Source organism: Podarcis melisellensis (assembly GCF_964234715.1).
Source record: "Podarcis melisellensis genome assembly, chromosome: 10".
NCBI classification, from domain to species: domain Eukaryota; kingdom Metazoa; phylum Chordata; class Lepidosauria; order Squamata; family Lacertidae; genus Podarcis; species Podarcis melisellensis.
The window spans coordinates 31,545,801-31,569,092 of record NC_138542.1 but is presented as its reverse complement, the minus strand read 5'-3'; the positions used below and the strand labels follow the sequence as shown (position 1 = coordinate 31,569,092).

Below are 23,292 nucleotides of genomic sequence, written 5' to 3'. Positions count from 1 at the left end.
TTTGGATGTCCCCATTTCTCTTCCAAACTTAATCACCTGAGTTTGCTATGGAAAGGACTGACACCTTAAAACTGCAGTGATACAACAGTACTCATTTGAACAGTACTCACTCGAACTTAATTATTAATAAACGGCACATACTGTTTTACACATAACATATATTTGCAAACTTGTTCATGCAAAATTAGTGTGCACAACAGGGAACTGTTTACTCCCACACCTTTAAAAAGGACATGTTGGCATTTTTAAAACTGTGCCCAAGACCTCTGCACGATAATAAGTCTTACACAATTTTTAAACTGCCAGCCAACTCAATTCATGTAGCTGAAACAGAAAGACAAAAGTTATACAAAAACACAGTAGATTTTTATATCAAGAAAAAAGGAAAAGAAAAATCATGGTCACAAATTTTTAAACTTTTAATCCTAAACATTACAGGGCAAACAGATGTTGGAATCTATTTCCATACACCATGCGTTTTAACCTTTTATTTCTATTTAATGTGTGTCCAAATCCACTAAAACTTCAGTGGTTTACAACTTTTGAGTTATGGAAATACATATTTCTGGAATAAATGCTAAAAAAAAGCAACAATGGGAAAAAGCCAAACTGTCTCCATAAAGGTAAAATGGAACATTGTGAAGATTAGATACTTTTCTGTTTGTTTGTTTTTAACTTGTCAATTCAGTGCATCGTATGGTTCAAATTAATGGTTCCCATTCTGAGTATCTAACTAGTGTCCATTGATTCCAAATTAGTGGACGACGAATCTTTCTGGATGCTTTCAAAAATGGCTGCAAGCTCAGGATTAGAGCTTATCTGTGACTGAAATTCGCTCATCAGTGGACTCTTTTCTGCTTCTGGAATGGTTAATAATGCCGCTACTGCTCTCATGGCAGATCGCTTCAGTTCATCTTGCTTTTCAAATTCCTGCTTCACAGAATTTGCTTTTACCTGTTTAGTTAAAAAAGATACATATTATATAAATTCAACAGTAAAATCTATCTAGAAAGCTATTCAAATGTATGCATACCCACATCAGATAGTATGTCCACTTGCTGAGTGACACAGAACAGAGAATACTAAACAAGAATGCATGAAATGTCTAGTAGCCTTACATAATAGTGGCCAGCTTAAGAGATTCACTAACTACTGAACTATTACCCATGACAACATTGTCTAGACAAGCCTCAATATTAAAACAAAAGTGCCAGCATATAGCCACAAAAGCAGGCTGCTAGAAATCAGGCTTCTCTTTCTTCTATCTAAAGCACAGTTCTTGCTTTTGCTTCAATCAAGGCTATTCCTAGGTATAAACTGAAATAATAACTGAAAGTTTCTTAATGTAGGTAACACATGGGTGAAGAAACCTCTGAACAGACAGGACCACAAGCCACATATGAAAGCTGCTTACAAAATATGATCAGAGAAAAAACTGGGTGAAATAGAGAAACAGCATGCTGAGAAAGAATAGTGGCTTCAAAAGATTATCTTTCCAAGACGGAGTCTGTGACCAAAATAATATATATATGAGACTATGCTTTACAATTATCCTGTAGGCTAATTCAAACCAATTCAATTCACACAATACCTTGGTTGTACATGTAGCACGTAAGGGTTCAACCAGTCTATCCAGCCTCTGCAAAACTGCACTTGGACATAGGGTAGACAGTCTCACCAGCATCAAAAATGTTAGCATCTGGTTAAAAAGAAATAAAAATTGAATAAATAACAAAGATTGGGCACTGCTAAGAACAGATTTTAAGTATCAGAAAATCTAACTGTGACTCTACAAGTATAGGGAGAAAAAGCAGTATCCAGGATCCATATTCTCTTGACTATACTTTTTGATGTTTCTCTACCACCAAACCAATCATTTGAATGTTGTCTTTATTAGTCAAACTCATGCTGAACTAGAAACAATTGCTTATCAAAGCTGATAATATACTGTAATTCATATTGTTGGAAGCCTCTGGACTACCAATGGCTATTTCCTGTAGAAGGAATCATCTTTAAGAAAAACAGTTTCCATATAATAGCACAAAATCAGGGAAAAGAAAAGCCTCAGCAGACTTAGTCTTCCTTTCCTTTGCTGTCCACCCTAGGTGCTCCTCCAGAGCAGACTGTGGTGGTGCAGGGAGGCGGGACAGAGGAGAATAGGAAGGGGAAATCATGTTTGCGCAAATAGAGACTTGTTGAGCAAGTGAGATAACCACAAATGCCAATCACACTGACAAGGAATTAGGTGCCCTGCCTTGAGGACAGAATAAAAGGTAGGAAAAGCTTTCATTAATTTTTGTACAAAGCCAATACCACCTTTCCATGTTTTGTTTTTTTACTGTTTTATTGCAATTGTTCAGCAACTAGCTTAGAAATATCTGCATCCGTATATGTATATGCATATGTATATGTGTGTACAAATACACATATAAACAAATAACAAGCACTAACCTTGATATCATAGTGATCCTTCAAACCATCTTCCACATGGTTTAGGAATTCAAAGATGTCTAGCCTATCAAGGCAGCTATCTAGCAGAGTGTACATACACTCAAAAGCTGCCTTTCTGATATCAAGACCATCATCAACTGTATGCTTAAATGGACCCATTTCAACCTGCAAATCAGATCAGAAATTGTTAAATGCACTGAATACATTTAGTTATCAGTTGCTAATGAAATACGCCAAGTAAGAATTTACTAAGGAGCATTATGGCCTCAAGGAAAAGTTCTTAAAAGCAAGAGGTCATATTTATTGTTCTTCAATAAGAATGAAAGTAGTGTGCATTCCAACAACAGCAAGTTTCCATGTCCCAAGCCATGCAACCCACCACCTGCCACTATTTATCTGGTTTTTAAGCGGCAAGCAAACTTCAGTTTTCAAAATTATGTTACATTGAATTTCCCTTCACAATTAAGAGTAGGTTTTGCATTTGCAAGTTACACTCTGTATGCCCACAATTCTGCAGTAAGATGAATCACATTAAAATTAAATTGGAGCTGATTGTATGGGAAAACCTATATGACTTGTGAAGAGATTCTGGGACATGACTCATTTGGCTTGGCTCCCTTTGTAACAATGCACATAGTGAACACAAAACATTTTGCATTGCTCTTTATTCCAGTAGCTCAATACCTTCCCTGTATTTTCATTTCTGGTACTATGAAAGATGTTTATTGAAATTCGTTACAATATGGCAGTTTTCAAATTATATTTCGTGTAGGTTCCTCACTCAAGCTAAACTTATGGTCTCTCTTAACTCCTATCATCATATAAAATATGATGAGTTTCTTCAATAATTCTAGGTAAAAGCACTCATATGCAAAACTTTCCAGGACTCTGCTTTAGTTAGCCACCTAATCAGTACAAAAAACAGTTGCCTGAACTTGCACGAGGATCTGAACACAAAAATACTTAAACAGAAAACATTAGCTATTCTAAACACCACTGCTTACTCACCCTGTAACTTGAGTGGATTACATACCTCTCTTATTAGTTCCTTTCTCACTTTTGTTTCATTATAAAGATGTGGAAGCACAGTATCTAAAAGGTCCCTTATTAGTGATGGTTTATTGTGTGCTGCTGAATTAAATGTTACCAGAGCTACTCGTCTCACATTCAGATCTGGATCTTCCAATGTTTTCAAAAAGTCACCTGCAATCGTTTAAAGAAAGTTATCAGCATATGCTCCTGTTCAATATTTGCCACTTTTGAACTTCCCACTAGCTTCCCCCTGCCCAATTGATGTTTGTAAAAGGCGGGGCCATGAATTAGGAGAGGTTGGATTAGTATGTCATCTCATGAAAAAAATGGGCTACAGGTGACAAACAACAATACACTCACTATAAATAAAAAGCGAGTCTCACTTTCCTTACACATTTCCTCTTACGGCGTGTTGCAAAAGCATAACTGTACTTTGTACTAACTGGTTTGCGTACATTTTTGTGAAATACGGCAGCAATTATCATTCCAATGCATATTTACCTTTTGAACAACCAATTTACTTTGATAATTCATCAAGTTTGTGAGAAGTTTTTGAGAACCTCATGTGTACAGTGGTACCTCGTGTTACGTACTCAATCCGTTCCAGAAGTCCATTCGTAACAGGAAACCACTCGTAACATGAGGTGCGCTTTCTCTAATGGCGCCTCCCGCTACTGCTGCATCACGGCCTCCACTCACATCCCAGGGCAAAGGTCACAACAAGGGGCATCTACTTCCGGGTTAGCGGAGTGTGTAACCCGCAGCATTTGTAACATAACACGAGGTGCCACTGTACAATCTTCCCCCACCCCACCCCCAGTTCCTCTATGAGTGGCATAATTAAGCAAATCTGAAAACTGCCACTTTCAGTTTTCACAGTTCATGGTCTCAGACAGCCCTGTTCCAGGACTTTAAGAAATTAATTATCCAATTTAAGGGGAAAGCATGTTTCAAAGAAACCATACAGGAAATGGAAAACACGAATAAAATAAACCAATGACATTAAAAGGAGTAAGATTTTTCCAGCTACCATATCTACTTTCCCAGCCACAAAAGGCTGGGTTGTTGTTTTTTTTAGACTATGTACAATTCAATGACTCCACAAAAAGCCTCATTCATGGACTGCACCTACACAACCCATTTTCAATTTTTATTACAGCATCTTTGAGCGAACATTTGTTGTGCTAAACTAATATTGGACATAGCTTTGAATAAATTTATAGACAATACAGAAATTAATGAGCATGTTTAAACAAAGAGTTTGCTTTAAGCTGGGAGAATCCCTGCTTCTATCTAAAAGGGAAGCATTATCCCTTGCTAGGGAAATCTCAAGTACTTGAGTCACCCTCTTTTTCCCCAGATCTGAAAAAGCTACATTTGGTACCTAGAAAATACCGACCTTTTAAAAGACACTCACATGCACACATGGAAGAACGTATGTCATCTCAAGGCAAATTGCACTGCTTGAAATTATTGCAATTTCACTTACCTATACAATTCTTTAATAATGGGTCTATGGGCTGTGGATGGTCAGAGATTGTGAACTTCACAGCAGTGACCACTGAACTTCGAGCATATGATGATCCTAATAACAAAAAAATTAACCAGAATGCTTGAACAATGTCCTCATTGTCCCATGCTGTAGTATGCAATTACAAAAACATCACGATTATTAATAACCATGACAACTTTTTAAAACACTGGTATTTTATTAATACATAATTCATCCTGTAGCATTTTCCTTAGTGGGGATTCAAAAAACTACTTACTACGCAAATGAATCACACAAATCCAATTAATATTATTTTTCAACAGCTGCCCCCCCATGCCAAATTACAAGCAGAATTTGAAAGGTTCCTAATGTTAAATTCAAAAGCAGTTTACCACGTCACAGGGGGCAATCACTCCGGGTAATTAAGAAAAACAATATAAACAGGTCAGATCTCAGACAGCTATCTCCAACTAAGTCAAACATTGAGTTGGCCTACTTGAAATCAAAGGACTTCAGTTAGTTGGGTCCATTAGTTTCAGTGGGTAAGACAAATGCTGTATAAGAATCCACTGAAATCAATGGACTTAAATTAGTCAAGCAGGTATACATGATGGAACACAAAATTAGGTTCTATGCATGTTAAGCCTAGTCTAGTGGGTATTATAGTAGCAGTTCTGCTAAGAAGAACCCCCTTTCCGATTTGAAGCTGTCAGTTTAACACAACAATTTTACAGATACACTGCAGGAATGTCATGGGGTTCAAGATGTTAAAAACATTCCAAGTTGAGTGTAAAAAGTTATGATTTTAAGATAGTATGTTGTGATTAAACATTTAAAACAAATATCTCAATAATAGCAGCATTGCCAACTTCAGTCCATATTTTCTCAGGATATTTTATCCTCAATACATTGTTTCCTTTTTTCTAGTTACTGTTTTTACATCTCTCTATTTTGTTTTTATGTAATTCATATCTAGCAAGTTGTTCTGGGGACACATTGAACGGTGAAGTATATCCAGCAAATAATACTAACTTAGATTTTTTTTTTCTATAAGCAAATAATGAATTTTGTGCCTTTGGCATGCACACCCCAAAGCAAAGGCCTAGCAAACAGTTTCTAGAGAAGCTGATTAATCATGTTTCAAATAAGAAAATAAGTTAGGAGCAAGCATAGACTTTTGGCTTGTCATATTTAGACAATGGAAGCACTTCACCACACCAAGCATAGCTAAGCTACGGATTCTGTAGCGATAGCCACCAACTCTGATGTTTTTAACTTTGCTCTTTCTTCAAATTGTTCAGCTCAGTGTACATAATTATCCCCTTGTGAAAGAAGTTGAGAAATGGTGACTGACCCAACGTCATCCAGTAAGCTTGATAGCTAAGTTAAGATTTAAACTCTGGTTTTGTACTCTGCTTACTATTATCAGCCATATGGTTCTGCAGTATGATACAGATAAGAACATAAAAAGAACCTTTGCTAGATCAGACCTAAGGCCCAACATCCTGTTCTCACAGTGATCATTGAGAAGCGATTAGGACTTCACTTGTCTGCTTCTCATCCCCAAGAAGTGGTACAGTGATATATTGGCTCTGATACATAGGCATCATGACTAATAGCCACTCCTCCATGAATTTGTCCAATCCTTTTAAAATGAATTTTATTTAAATCTGCAACCCTATTCCGAACAAAATTAGGCCAGAGCAGCCACATAAATATGGTTTTGGACCTTAGGTTCTCAGATTTTAATGTTTTGCTGAATTATGTACAGGTCCTTTGGAACCTGACAGAAGGGACAATTTAACTTCTTTCTAAGGGCATTTGTAGTGGCTAAACATCTAACACTTCAATATTGGAAGAGGTCTACTCCCCATATCATACAGGGACAGAACTCAGCTGGTGACCTTCCAAAAGCACAAAAAAAGATGGGAAATTATCTGATATCTGGATTCATTATACACATCTATTTGCTTGAATGTCTTGAGCACTGGCCTGGATCACTAACCATTCCCTTGCCACACTTGTATGAACAGAACGTATTGTCTTGGTTTTTATTATTTAGCTTATATTGTCTGACGTGGTTTGTTTCTGTTTGAATAATTCAATTTTAAAAATGGGTCGCAGGTCTACTAGAAATGTGTTCCACTAGGATTGTCTAGGCAGCAATGGCCAATTGTTCTATTACAATAAGAACTGTAGCACATGGAATTAGCAAACCTTTTTCGCTAATGGTAGGCTGAAGACTTCCTGCCCTTGTTTTTCTTTTTATCTCCATAAGCAATCACATAGCTAAAATGTCACCCAGATGAATCAAAGATGATCAGGACAGACAAAAATGGTGGAATAGAGTCAACACCTGGACATAAGGGGTTTCAACAAAAATATATGGACATAGGTAATCTAATTTTTATCGGTCAGTACAAATATCATTTTGATCTCAAACTATCCTTGTTACAATCCTTTTGGCAGGACAATATTAAATAGATCATCTCTGTGTGATATTCTTTGTACAGTGCTTTTAAATTGGTCTGAAAAAATCCTTATAATACTTCCCTCTTAAGTGGGTGACATTTTCTAATTATTACCCGCAAAACATAACTTAGTTTTCAGTTTTAAAGAGTTACAATTTCTGTTTAAGACATGCACCGAAGAAATCCTTCTCTTCTACCAAATCCACAATCAATTTACTCCAGTCTGAAACTATTACAACTGAATAGGACCATTCTGGAGAAATTAGTTGTGGGTGGTATCCCAAAACAGTACATGAAGATATTAAAAGTTTACAAACCTGAAAGCAAATATCCTTTAAGGCGCGGTAGCAGAGTCTCTGGGTCTATTAAAGTAAGCTTCCCCAAGCATTCAGCAACAACATTTCTGGTACCCTCTTCTGCACACTCACAGTGTTTCAGGAGCAAAGACCAGATGCTCTCCACATATGGTTTGAGGCCTTGCACTGTTGCGGAGCTAATTATCTCCTTCAAGGAATGGAGCAGAAGGTATTGCCTTTTAGGTTGACTAGTAATTTCTTGTAAGACAAATGGGAGGTACTCAGGAAGGTTGCCGACACTGATGCTGCCCAATGCATAAGAAGCTGCTGATTTCACTTCTTCACTTGGAGAGGAGAATGCTTCTAATATTACAGATTTTAGCTCTATTTGTCCACTTAAGTCAATGTGGTGTCCAACTTCCCCAAGAGAAAGCAAAGCAAGGAGACGGATGGAATCTGTTGACCTTGAGTTCTTAACATCTTGAATAAACTGACCTACTACTGCTGGTCCCTCTTTAGGGCATGCTCGTGTAAGGGCAGCTACACATTTGGCAATGGAATAATAAGACTGCTTGTGAGTAAGTGCTGTACTCTGAGAGTACACTGGGCCCGTTAACATACGCAATAAGTCCATATATCCTAAGTTACTTGTTCCAGTCACAACCAGGGCTTGGAAAAATTCTAGCATGGCACTAAGTGCTCCACCCTGCAATAATGGTGACCTCACCAGCCCAATAAGTTCATTCAGTATGGAGCCACTGATTTTCGAGAGAGAAGAAGGATAAACTTTAGCAAGGGTGGTCAGAAAACTAATGGCCATTTGTGACACATGCATATCACTCTCACTGATGAGGGGTGGAAGCTCATCCAGGACAGCATCAATCATAGCAGCTGTCAAGCTGTCACTGTAGTTTTTGATTAATATATCTAAAGCAGAAAGAGTTCCTAGTTTCAGAGCTCTCTGGTTCTTTCGGAGGAAAGAAGCAAGAATAGGAACACCTTCTCCTAGAACTGGCCTCAGATCTATCTTCAGCGGAGAACCAGCTATCAGAGTCAAAGCCTTCACAGTGGTTAGCCGAGTGATCTCGTTTTTTAGTCTCTCTAAGAAGATCTGAAGTGTACTAGGAAGGTCAGAGCCAAGATTGTCGCCGAGACTGCAAATGATTTGACCCATACAGGAGATTGCCCTCTCTTTTACTTCCTGGTCAATATCAGCAGCTTTGAGTCTCTTGATTGTACATGTAAACAAATCTTTGATGTAAGGGCTTGCATCAAAAGAAGAAGGCTGATCCAGAGGCCGGATGACTTTCACAAGCTGCTGGGTAACCAACAGCGCCTCAGATGTTATTTTATAAAAAGGGTCTCCAACGCATGCCACAACAGGAGGCACCAATGCTTGAACATGAGGGTGAAAAACTTGGGGTGTGTGATTGCAGAGGATCACATACAAACACGATAAAGCATCTATCTTCAGATTAGAAGAACTTGATTTGTCGTTCAGTGAAAAAATTATCCCTGTAAGAAGAATAAAGAGTTAATTCACACAATTGTATATCTGAAGCACATTTGCTGATTTAAAGCAGGTTACAAACCAGTAAGTTTCTGAACTTATACTTAAGTAGCGCAGATAGGAAAAGGTGATTTGATGGTTTATCCAATATTTTTCATTAAGAGCAAAAATTTTGTCTCATTTTGAACCTCCTCTTGGCTCAGTTTTTTACTCAGAACTCATCTTTCCAAACAAAGCCTTTTATACAAATCCCATTAACCCAACAGATTCAATCTAGGTTTCGTTTCTAACTGTAACCACACCAGCAATCCTTCAAAATCAGAGCTTCCATGGGCCTGTTTCTGCTCTTTCATGCACCTAGCAGTCAAGCGATTTTACAATAGCTTAGTAGCAGCCACCCAATCTAAAAATTTTGTGCTACTAAAAGAATATGGTTTGCCAGAGAATGAAGCAGGGAGGACAAAATGATTCCTGGACCGAATCCTACTCATGTTTGGAGGCTTGCCACTAGGTATTTTATGCTTTGGATGCATACTGGTTTTTCTAGTTTAATGACACTTGCATATTGTCTCCAATCACAATAAAGGTCTATAATCTTGCTAAAAACAATCTGACTTGCATTACTCCTTCCCTGATCCTGGCTATATTTCTCACATTATTTCCATCTCTCATACCATTTCGAATCATTATTCTGTATGCATTTTATGTTTTATCTGAAGCCACAGATAAAAAACTGCAAGCAAGTCATACCTTGGTTTTCGAACAGCTTAGTTCTCGAACATTTTGGCTCCCAAATGCTGCAAACCCAGAAATGACTGTTTGGAAGCCAAACGTCCGTTGGGGCTTCCAATTGGCTGCAGGAGCTTTAGTTTTTGAACGTTTTGAAAATTGAACGGACTTCCGGAACGGATTCCGTTCGACTTCCAAGGTACGACTGTATTACCAACCATAACAGAAATATCAATTATTAGCATCTCTTCTATCTGAATATCTTTCTCAAGGAACTCCAGTTGCAATGTACAGGAATAAATTCAATAGAGAACAAGCAAATGTACAGATATAGTTGTAGAAAGCTTGGTAAAATACACACACACAGTACACTGCATGAGAACCAAAATTCTAATAATATGCCACTTCTATGCAAAATATATAAGCATGCTTCAAAGCACTACCAGATGTCAAGGTTAAAACTTTACAACATGTTAAGATATATTTTTCATACCTGGGACAAGTACAGGAATATGCTGTGTGAGAGCCCCAGGCAAGACATTGACCAACTCTGTTAGCATGTTAAAACAACACTGACGAGTCTTCACGCTCTTCTCCTTCATCTGTTTGTGCAAGGCTTTAACAATGTTGGGAACCTGTAATTATTATATACTTGTTACAATGTTCAGCAGTTAGCACTTTTTATATATACAACCTGTCAGGTTTTGTGTGATTCTTAAGTAAATATGAGGACCACGGACATTCAGACAGAAGTAAGCACAAACAAGTATCTGCTCACATAATGGGGTTTCTCCTTCCTCCTCCCCCCCCCCCAACAGATTTTTGGGCACAGAGGGGGCTTGTGTGGGGAGACAGAAATTCTATGTCGCATTATGAAAGCAGGCAGTCACCACTCGGCATCAAAAGTGGTCGACAGCAGCACAATTCCAAAAGCTCTAGATTATAAAGACAGTAAAACTCCTAAACTTTCTAAAACACGTTGCTTTGAGGGAAAGGTGCAAATTAATGTTTTCCCCTTTCTCACGTTTATCCAGAGCAAACAATATGGCCTTTTATTTTACAAAATATCAATGTTTTATCCACCAACCTGACTCTGAAGCATTGTTAAAGGAGTCTCTCCTTGTTCCATGGCATCAGGATCACAGAGCCAACTCTGCACAGGACGCGTTTGTTTTAAAAGAGAGAGATATGCATGGAAAACATCTGCTTTTACGTTTTCCTCTCGTTCCTTGAATCTAGCAATTAAAGCAGGAGACACCGTCTTGTAGAACTCTGGCAACATTTCATGTCGCGTACTGACTACAGCGTCCAAGCATTTCGCAGCTGCACGTCTAACTTTCCAGCTCATGTCATCATCATCACTGTATTCGTCATCGCTCCCTTTTGGGGTGGGGAGGAAATAAAAGGTTTCTGTGTTATATATAAAATCATAACTAAAGCCCATAGCCTAGAGATCACTTTGTATTTTATTATTTGGGTATTAATACAAATACAAACAAAGCATACAAGCAACACTAGGCAAATCAATGACTATCAATCTGACAATCACTGCTCTCAGGTAAACCTCATTAAAAGGAATGGATTTTTCTTGGAACATTCACTTCACTGAACATTTCACATCATTCCCCCCATTCGTTATAAGTGCCAGATTGCAATTTACAATTTACAAAATTTGGTTACTCCCTGCTGGCCTCCAACCGTAAGAGGCAAATTACTTTCATAAAGACCGGGCTGGAGTGTCCTTTTCTAACAAAGCTCTGCCATTACACTATGAAAACATTTCATTTAGAATACTGCACTAATAATTGCATGTGCTATCTTTAGATACTTGAGTATTTCAATCTTCACACAGGTTCACCTTGATCATCATCATCTCCACCATCAGCATCCATAGCATTCTCATCTTCATCTTCATCATCATAATTGTAGTTGGGATCATATGTAAGGTACTTAAGACAAATGTTTATAATGGTAGTTACATGAGGATAAACTTCTTTAGGACATCTGCATAATAAGCATAACATTAATTAGGAATCTACTGAAAATAAAGCATCACTCAGTATTGCTATATGATTGAACTGGGTCTATCAGCAAAACTGTATAGAACAATGATAAAGTAATATATAATAAGTGGTTCTCTCTGGCCAAGCTAGTGAAGAATCAATATTTTCAGGATAAAATGGGAGGGCAGGGCTTCTGGGTGGCAATCCCAAGAGAACCAGAGTAATCTGGGGAAAGTGACCCAAATGAATTATTCTGTGCTTATCAATGAATCACATGAATTTCTTATATGCTGATTTTGGCACAGTCAGTGCTACTTCCCAAGCCAAGTCCCAAGCAAAGCCAGTGCACAATGTGCCATCTCTTCTCAATGCCCTTTCTAGGGCAACTTCCTCTCATTTAGAGGTGTGCATGCCAGAAACATCTAACCCCAAAAAGGCTGGAATCTGGATGTTTAGATGCCCTTTCCCACTCTGCTACAAAGCAACAGAAGCAACTGGGGGAAGGGGCCGAGAAGGAAGAGTGGCAATGCAGGATTCTGATTCCGAGGTAATCCCCACATACTATTCTAAATTACATGGAAGATATTAGACAGAATCAGGCTCTGCCCATGTTCACTGCAACTGATGCTTTGGGGAAACGTTACTTTGTAGCATTGGCACATCATAAGGACTAGGTTTAGCTATATCTATGTACCCTGTGAAGTGGTGATTTGAACGGAGACTTTTAAGAATCCACTTCTCAATAGCTGCATTATTTATTCTAGGGAGATGTTAGTTGCATTAAAATCAAAGATAGCAATGCAAGCACTAAAAAATTAATTTCTACCAATGACATTGAAAATATTATGCAATTTAACAATTTAAGGGTTCCCACCATGCTTTACCAGAGCCTCTTCTCAGTGCCTCTAAACCTTGCTTTCAACTTATTTCATACTGTTAAGTTAACCAGGAAAAAACAAGTGCACCTATTACTACCTTACCTCCTAACAAAAGATTCAAATGCTTGAATGCAATATTCTCGAAGCTCATCATCATCTACATTACAGAATTTTACTACCAAAGGGATAATTTTTTCCAGGTATTCACCTGACAACAGAAAACAGAAACAGTCATTCATGGGGAACGTTTAACATTTCATGTGAAAAATAGGAAAATTTCAATAATATGCAAAATTATTTACCTATTCTATGACCTGCTTGCCTACTGATGGCAGCAATACACTGTATATAGGTCCTTGTTGTTGACATGGAATCATTTTTAGAAAGCTCTGTCAACAGATGCTCAATGAGGTCAACAAACACTATGTTTCCACAACTCATAACAAGATGACCAAGAGCAATGATGGTTCTTTTTCTCACAGCAAGCCTTGGACTAGTCAGCTGAGGAAGCAGGCATGTCAGAATAGAAGGATGGAAATTAACGAGCAATCCTCCTTGCCTTAAAAAAGACAAAAATTAAGTTAGAATAAAACAAATTTTATTGTCCCGGCATTTCCCTTTTTAAAATTTTATTTAATGGAATTTGTAAGCCACTTAATCATAAAAACCTCTAAGTGGTTTACATAAAATATAGACTGAAATTATCAATAAAGGTCAAGAGTTACAAACTAACATATATATCACGTCAGCAGTTAAGAAAATATGCATTACAAAATCAAATTACATATTAAAATACATATCAACAGCTGGATAGGCTTACCTCAACAAAAATGTTTTTTAGCAAGCACCATAAACAGTACAGGAAAGGGACCTGCCTAAAGTCAATGGTGAAGGGAGTATAGGTTCTGCCAAACTAAAAAGCATATTTCCTACAAGTGCAGCATGAACATTATGTGGCACTTGTAAAAGTGCCAATTCTGTAGACATCTATAAGGTAAGGCAATCCTTCTAGTATACTGGTCCCAAGCTGTAACGACTTTCTATACTAGTAGCAACACCTTCAATTTGGTCTGGAACAAATTGGCAGCAAGCAGAGATTTCTGAGTAACAGTGCAATATGTTGACATGATCTTACTCCAGGTTTCCCCCTAAATTTACACTTCAAAGCTTTTCCCTAAGTATCTCTTAGCTGTCTTTTCTCTATCCAAAATATCAAAAAGCTCTCTCAATTATTGAATATGGAAGCAATAATTAATGCAAATTCAGCTTCAGCATTACATTTATTATGCATTTAACAACTCTGCACTCATTCAGCTTCATTAACATTCTCTTCAATAAAAAGTTTCCAGACATTTGACCTGCATATGAACATTACACAACTTTTTAAAGGAATTATTGTTTACAAGCATTTTTAACATGCATGTTTACCTGCTTAGCATATCAGCCATGATGTCTAAGGCCTCTAACTGAACAGACACATCCTCTTGCTTGGCGATAGCGCTGGTAAGACGCCCAGTGATCTTTTTACAGACATTAGCTGCTAATGCAGAACCTAGAAATAGGGAAACACCATAATAACATTTTGTCAGCATGTATATGCAATTTCACAAGACATGTAACAAACTTGGTATGAACTTGAGCCATTTCCAAAACAAGTGTGGGTTATCTCGTGATACGATTTATTAGAACCAATTATTGTGGGTAGCAGTGTTAGTCTGTGTTGCAGCAAAAATAACTAACAGTCTTGTGGCATCGTAAGGACTAACAAATTTAGTATGACAAACTTTCATGGAGTAGAGTCCACTTCATTCTGATTACTGCCTAGTAATCTGAACTCTGGTAATGCAGGAAAACACACACACATGCATACACCATAATCCAGTAAGAGCAATCCACGAGTAAAGCCCTCCCTGCATTCCTGATCATGGCTCAAATTTCACTGAGGATTATTTAGAAGCAGTATATTAGAAGAAACTAGCTAGTAAAGCAGAACAGCTGCATATATAAAGACTTCTATTACTGTTTTACAAGTGAGAATTTCAATAAAGTGTTGAACTCTTGGTTACTTCTGTTGAGGATATTCCATTCCATTTTCATCCCCTCCCAGTTTTGTTTAATTTTTCTTTGAGCATTCTGTGCCCACTGAACATGTACAGTTATCACTGGTCTGTAACAATCATAACCATAATAATAAATTACTTGTACCCTGCCCATCTGACAGGGTTGCCCCAGCCACTCTAGGGGGCTTCCAACAGAATATAACAGAACACAGCAAAACATTACAAACTTTCCAATACAGGGCCGCCTTCAGGTTTCTACGGAAAGTTGTGTAATTGTTTATCTCTTTGACATCTGATGGGAGGGTGTTCAACAGTGCAGGTGCCACTACTGAAAAGGCCCTCTTAATTTTTCTCTCAATATTTGTTATACTTCTGTAAAACCTGCCCCCCACCAAAAGTGTGTTTGTGCTACATAAACAATAGCATTTGCACCTCAAGATTATATAAAGGGAACACTGTTATTGTAAAAGTCAAAGGTACTTACTCAAGCTTTTAATTTGTAATTTGAACTTCATTGTATGTGTTTCTTTCACAAACACTAATTACACAGAAACTCAGTAGTAGCACTCCTTTCCTAATACAGGAAATTCATTGACCAACTAGCAAAATCAGGATCCCAAACTGAAGGCCATTAAAAATAAAATCAGGTTGAATTGTGGATTTTTGCAGTTTGGATTCAATATGTTCTATTTATTTCCATTCTTTTCACTTTTCTAAAAGTACTGTCACAAGTAGTCTGAGATTAAAACCAGACTGAACGACTCTTTTCCTCGAGGTGAGGATTCATATTTAATTTAAGAGGTGAAATTTAAAACACTAGTTTCAGCGTTAGCTACAACAGGAGGTGAATTACCCCCAGAAAAAAATGTTTGTACCTTAAAACTTAGAAATGTTTTTGTATAATTCTTGGTATGATCAATAGCTAGCATTAACAAGAGCCGGTCAGCAGCAGAAGAGAATCAGGATGAATCAAAGGGGCCAAGAAAAACCTTCAGTTGGACAGAATGGAATGAGGTACAAAGTTGCTGACCCAGAGGCCCACTGAATTACTGTAGACTGCCATCCTTGTGAAACTTCAAATGTTACATAGAGAAAGCATCAATTACACCACACAACCTTACTGGGGGAAATTAACGACGACTGTAGCACAGTCTGCACACTTTCAGGCATAAATCCTGGGCCATGCTGCACAACAGAATGGTGTTACAGAATACCATACACAGAACCTTAACCAAAGACCATAATATGTCCACCAGCTTTAGTTCTTGAACTCCTCTTGTCTCTTCTCCAAACACAAATACCCCAGCTAAAAATCAGAACACAATAAGAACATCTAAGGGCAAAGATGGCATCAGAAAAATCTTTTATCTCCAAGTTAAGTAAATCTTAGTGTTAGCTAGAATTTAACTGAATCCAGTTTCATTAATCAATATCAAACTAGAAGAGAAATGACTAAATATAGAGAAGTAGTAGAAATTACCACTGGAAGCAGGAGGAAGTTCTCCAATGACTGTTTTAAGGCCAATGCTTGAAATATCACGTAGCTGCTCTTTATCAGAAAGCATGTTAGTACAGAGGGTATCTACAATTGTCTCCACTTGGTATTCTTTCACTTTACTCACCAGGGGCCCAAGACTGTAACGAAACCAAAACAGCATTTAATACACTTTAAAAACTGATTCATCACATCTAAAGTGTTAGAAATTCACTTACCTGTACACTCGTACCTTGGTTGCCGAATGCCTTGGAACTTGTACGATTCGGCTCCTGAACAATCGAAAACTGGAAGTGAGTGTTCCGGTTTTCGAATGATTTTCGGAAGCTGAACATCTGGCGCAGTTTCCGATTGGCTGCAGGATTCTGCAGCCAATTGGAAGCCACGTCTCGATTTTCGAACAGTTCCAGGAGTCGACTACACAGACAGGTCAATCTATGGTAACCTGCATTCGGGCGAATATAGTTTTATAAAACATCCTGGGACATTCTCAAAGTTGGCAACTAATGCCACATTTACAGGATGTATATGGAACAATTTATTGGAACTTAGCTCCATTAGTCAAAAAAGTGTTTTGAATACATAATAAACATGCAACACCAGATGGTGCTGGAGAGTAAAAAAAAATTCTTTGTGATTTTCCATAGCATTTTTGTGGTTGTTGTTACAACAATTTAATTTCTGAGTTATTAATAGTGGTTTTCCCTATGTGCAGATCCACCCCAGGCCCCCAAAACCCATGGGCAATTTTGATAGGTCAATCATCCAACAGCAAATATCAGGCAAGGTGCCCTCCCCTTTGCACATTTCAGGTGCTGCTGATAAACGTGCCAGCAAACCCCACTTTCAGAATGGAGCCACATTTTTACCTGTCCCATACCTGATATCATATATTATGTCTGATGCAGGGCAAGTGGGTGTGGCTTGGCCAAAATGGCCTCAGAGATCAACTGGAGAAGCCTGCTGGGGCTAATTAAGTCTACAGGTCAGGGGTTCCCCACCGCGGTATTAACATCACAAAAACAGAGTGATAATCTACTCTGTTAACTAACATATTTTGTGACATGTCAAAACCAGTTACTAACAATTTCAGTAGGTTATTTCAAGCTGCATTTTCACATCAGGAAAATATAATAATTAATTTTAAATTCATGTCCATTATCCATGACACAACTATCCAGCTTTTAAATATATCTAAACCAAACACTATCTCCTTTGTTATACAATTATATGTAGACTAGCTAAGTAGTAATTACAGGGACCGTTCCGATATTAAGAAGTATGATCAAGTGATCATCCACTCCACCTTTGGCCTTGAAACAGATGGGAAGGTGTGAAATAAAAGATCTCTGCAGATATTTATAAAAATATGAAATGTGTAGAAAGAGTGAATACTATCTTTTTTTCTTTGAGAGTCAACTAATGAAATTGACCAGCAGGAGTTTCCGAAGGAACAGCAATATTTCACAGACTAATATTCACAGTACCAAAAACGTAATCAAATAGGAAACAAGAATATGATCTGTCTCCATTATACTCTGCTGGTGATCTTCTCAGGGGCATCAATCATGCATTTTATGGAGACAAAATCCTGGACTACACAAACAAAGCAATTCTTATATGCTTAGTATAGAATCAAGTCAATGAATAAGAATTTTAAAACTCTAATCACAGACACATACCATTTGACTGCTAAATTTTGTACTTCACCATTTTTATCTTCCAGCAACTTCAGAATCATTTTCACAACCTTCCTTTCACTATCATCATCTAACTTGATAGAATCTTTCTGTAGTTCAGTCATCAAGTCATTTGTTGCCATAAACCTATACAAAAGAAAAGGCAATTCAATTTGTATACTATAGCTTTACAGCACAATCTAAGTTAATGTTTTCCACAATCATATTCAAATGGGCTTACATTAAAAACCATATCAAGTGTATACATTTGACTTGCAACTTGCACAGGGGTTACGTTCTGGGGACAGCACATAAAGTCAAAATTGCAGTATTAAAACAACCCCAGAACTGACCCATGCAAGCATCCTTACCTTCCCAAAGCCAGCACTGAAGCAGGTCTCCCCCCGCCCCCCCACCAATGCAAGGAAGAGCTTTTAGCTTCTCAGAGCCCCAAAAGCAAGGCAGAGTGTTTAAAAGCACTGGGTTTTCGTGTCACAGAAAGAACATTTAAGCTCTCCACCTTGCCTCCATTTAATTTGTGCGGTGTCAGCTGGCTAATCGCCAACCACGTAAAGCTGTGATTGCGGAAATTAAATGTGCACAAATGACAACTCGACTGTATTCCCATCCCCCAAAGTTCACTAATGTAAAAAGATGGGCAGATGACTTTTGCAGATTCCCCCTCCTCACTGCAGCCACTTGTGTCCCCAACAAACCCTGATCCAAAAGCCTGAGAGGCCTTCCAGAATGGCATGAAAGGTGGTGCAGGGGGACTTGAAGCAGGAAGGGGGAAATCAGTAAAAATCACCTCTCCTACTCTTACGTTATAGTAGATGCTTCCACTGAATCAAAATCCAATCCATAAACAGAATGGTAGCATTAGATGTCATTCATAACTAATAAGCTTCTGCTTGTTGGGCTTTGTTTTATGCATATGGCTTTAACACAACACTTCTCAAAGGCCAGGAGAGGATGGCAAGTGTAGTGGGAAGATTCAAGGACAATCAAAGAAACATTTAAACATTTCAGTGTAGTATTATATAGTTTTTTAAGTTGAAGAATATGAATAGATGTTGTTGCCATATTTTCAAAATGAGAGCAAGAGCATCAAGTGATCCTGCAAGCTCATACCTCTCATTGCATTGGTATACATACTTAAGCTCAGTGCTTTTTTTCTAAAAAAAGTTTGACTCAAGAAAACCACCATTTTAAAGTTCAAATCTGGGAAAATAAATACAGCAAATGGACAAAAGTACAGATTCACAAAATGTTTAGGCGTATGTGTTCCCCTGCGAACCCTCTGAAAAAAAGCACTGCTTAAGGTACGTATGTAAGAGGCTCGTTTATAATTACAGTGGTACCTCGGGTCATGAACTTAATTCATTCCGGAGAACCGTTCTTAACCTGAAACTGTTCTTAACGAGAGGCGTGCTTTTGCTAATGGGGCCTTCTGCTGCCATTCTCATCCTGGAGCAAAGTTCTCAACCTGAGATACTACTTCCAGGGTAGTGGAGCTTGTAACCGAAGTGTTTGTAACCTGAAGCGTTTGTAACCCGAGGTACCACTGTTCATGTTCTTATGTAGCTGCATTGTTTTATTCTTTATGGATGCCCATGATCATATTATAAAGTAGTTATGTTCTGTGTTATAAATGAAGCAAAGCTAGGAGTTGCTTCTTTTTTTGTTCCCAATGTATTTATCAATAAAAAATTCTGTGTGGCACAAGCAAATTTTTATTCTGAAAGTGTTTCCCAGAGAAGAGTTTGTGAACCACTGCTTTAACATATTCACTGTAGTTTAATACAGTGACCAGCCATAAAAAAATTAAGTCCAATGATGGGGAAACCTGCCAGGGATGAGTTGGAGTCCAACATCATCTAGAGTGCTACAGGTTTCCAACCCCAGTATTAGTCAAAATGTATGCTACAAATCCAGAAAATAAATAAACACCAACAGTGGAAGGAAGGCAGATGCAGTCTGCCACTCAGTTATTTAAGCAAGAAATAAATGGCAAGGCTGAATATATCTTGAAAAATCTATCACCCGCTGGTTCTACATCCATAATACCAAGGAAGGGCAGGAATCCAATTTTGGCCACAAATATGCATTACTGAGTGCAAAACCACAAAACACATTAACTGCAAGTACAAAAGGGCCATTCACATTTTAAGAATTAGATCAATTCTTCAGTATACCCATTTATATGCACATATGCACCCCAACTGTGACAACAGTAAGAGATGTATTCTAAACAGATAGGAATAAGTGTAATGTGGTAAAAGGGCTCAATAAACAGAGCCACCAATCCAAATAATTATTCACCACTTGCTTTTCCTGGACACATTTCAAGGTCTGAGCCCTAAAATATATACAAAATATTGTTGAAACTTTAAAGTTGATTATAATAGGGGATTTGCAATTTCTCATACTTTTACTCATTTTAAATTTCTAAGAAATGTTGAAGTGTAATTTGACAGTGAAAACTAAGAGATGATCAATAACAATTTGTATTAAGTCATATTGCATGTATCTTCAATGCACACAGTAAATTACTTGAAACTTCTTTCAAAGACATAGAATGTTTTTGTTGTATTAAAAATGTCGTTCTGCAGCATTTATGAAAAACTGTAACAAACCTAGCTCATGCCTTCAAAGCTTCATTTTTAAAAAGAAATCATGGGAAAAGATGGCTCCATCATGCTGCTACACCTAGTACCACATGCCCCAGAGATGTACTGGAAACTCTGGAATCAATTACCAGCCCAAACATCATAATGTTTAGGAACTGAGTAAAGACTTTTTAAGAAGGCTTTCCCTGAGGTGTGACCCAGTGAGGACTGGGCGATATCAGGTTTTCAACATGGCAATATATCACCAGCTGAACATCACAATATATCACAATGTCTGACATGAGGATGGAATTATGTAGAGGGAAAAGCCTGATCATTTATGGAATATTGATTGTACATCTGTAGAAATGCTTTATCGTTTTTAGAGTTTGTAGGAATGATTATATTGCTTTAGAGTTTGCATAAATGGCTTTATTGTCTTTTAAGACATACTTTTAATATTTTACTTCATTTTTATATTCTTGTGCACTGCTTCAATTGTTTCCGGCTGTAATGGTAATGGGTACAGAAAGTCCTCAATGTTCTCTTTCCTGGCCAATAGGAGTACAGTTTGAGCAAATGCCAAAGGTATGATCTTGAATGATTGCTACCTGTACCTCTTGACTCCAGTGAATAAAATAAGCTGTTGGGATAAATGGTATTACATTTTCTCTGTCTTACATGTACAGGAAAATGCAAAACGTCCCACAGCAACTTAGTGCATAGGTAAAACACATGCCATGTGAGATCATGTGTTTCTATGTTCCTACTTCTGTGAAAATACCTGCCTTCTTCTCTTGTTGGAATTAATCAGGACACATTACTTTTACGCTAATGTAACATACTAACCATAGGTAGCATTAATCAAAGTTCACAAATAGCTTCAAACTCCAGCTTGAAAATGAACATGATTATTTAGCATTACCATTTGTGCAAAAATAAAGCTGCTGCATTGTAGCAAGCTCTGAAAAGGAAAGGGTGGGGAGAGAGGAAGGTGTGTTTGAGCCCATGGATACGCTTCTGGTCCTTCATTCAAAGTTAGGAGGTCTGAAATAAGTATGTTGGGGGGACGACGTAGAAAAGTAGTAGTGGTGGGATTAGAATAGGTCTCCCCAACTTTCCCAATTTCTTCCAGACCTTCACATCTCAACTAGGCCAGAACCACAAACCAATTACACACAGAAGGATTTTCTGACTGACATGAGGGCTGAAAAGGAAGCAGGTGAAAGGCATACATTTTCTAAAGGAATTTTATTATACTAAGATCATCTTTGACAAGGAATGTGAAACCACAAGAAGTTAGAGCCAATACTAAACTCTTATCAAAAGTACTGCATGTACTGAAAAGTACTATTTCAAAGGATCAACTATATTGCCTGATTAAGAATATTTGTGTTCAATTTAATTCCACCTATGGCATTATGGATAAAAATTAAAACCATTTTGTTGGCCACATTCTTATTACTGTTATTTACTAATGAGGAATGAAAGGAAGCATGTTCTACCACACCAAAGAGAGAAAAACCAGTGTGTCTGCAACATTTTATCCATCTTCTGTAATAGAAACTGGATGTATAAAAACCAAATCACTATATAAAAAATAACTAAAACAGAGCCAGTGAGTAAGCACAGAATCCAATGGGCCAATGCTGATGTTAAAAGTAATCCCTATGTACATCGCAATATTCACAACTTCATACTCTCTGCACGCTTACTAGAAGTCCCAATGGTCAACAGCTTTTGTTCCAACTAAACCTGCTTTAAGGCTGCAAATACAGACTGCAGGGGAAAGAAGTCCACCTTACACGGCAACACGGACGAGCATAATGGGAAGTACAAAATGCCGAGCAGCCTCCGGGGCGCGTAGGAAACAACGAACTTGCGGGCAACTTTCCGAGGAAAAGCGATGCCAGTGCGGCCGCGCCAGGGCCTCCTGGCTCCCCTTCGCAGCCCTGCGGAGCACAAAAGCCACGAGCGGGGCTCGGCCTCCTCCTCCTCCTCCTGCCCAACGGGCGCCAACCCAGGCCCGAGGCACGTTGGGTGCGGCAGGAGAACCGACGCGGCTGCGGTCTGGCCGGGGCCAGCCGGAAAAGGCCGAGGCGGCGGCGGAGTGGGGGGGGGGGAGATCGGTGAGTCGGGGGTATGAGGGCGAGGAGGCTCCTCTTTCGCCTGGGCCGAGCCTGGAGCGGGCTACCTGAGAGGCCTTACCTGAAGTCCTTGTCGCTCGACGTCATTTTCTCCAGCAAGTTGGAGATGTGGTACGAGGCACTCGCCATGTTGATGGTCCCGGTGGGGGCCGCGTCTCGCCGGCTCCACGTCGCCCAGTGCTGTGTGTGGCGGCGGCGGCGAAGGGTGGGACGGGGCGGGCCCTTGTCTGGCGAGAGAGCGCGGCGGAGGACGAGGCGGCGGCGGCGGCGACGGTTCCGCGCGGCGCTCTTCCCCGAGGCGGGGGTGGAACGAGGCGAGGCGAGCGGGGGGCGGGGAGGATTAGCGCGCGCGCCGCACGGAGGTCAGAACCATCGCCAGCGCCTGGCCCTCGCGCGCGGGAACAGTAGAAGGGAGGGCCGGGAGGAAGAGGGGGTGAGGA

The 23,292-nt window shown here is 38.8% G+C and overlaps 1 protein-coding gene across 1 annotated transcript; it reads right to left on the bottom strand.

Moving 5' to 3' along the window:
* Window positions 1–395: 395 nt before the first annotated feature.
* On the bottom strand, window positions 396–23,107 carry CAND1 (cullin associated and neddylation dissociated 1). The gene is made up of 15 exons (XM_081927982.1): window positions 22,914–23,107; window positions 18,100–18,243; window positions 16,403–16,557; window positions 14,291–14,414; window positions 13,165–13,421; window positions 12,965–13,070; window positions 11,840–11,985; window positions 11,069–11,361; window positions 10,475–10,616; window positions 7,764–9,257; window positions 4,973–5,068; window positions 3,485–3,654; window positions 2,452–2,616; window positions 1,592–1,699; window positions 396–954 (listed from the first exon to the last, which is right to left on the bottom strand). The coding sequence occupies exons 1-15, from the start codon at window positions 22,979–22,981 to the stop codon at window positions 730–732; spliced, it is 3,693 nt and encodes a 1,230-aa protein (XP_081784108.1). The 5' UTR covers window positions 22,982–23,107; the 3' UTR covers window positions 396–729.
* Between the last annotated feature and the right edge of the window lie 185 nt (window positions 23,108–23,292).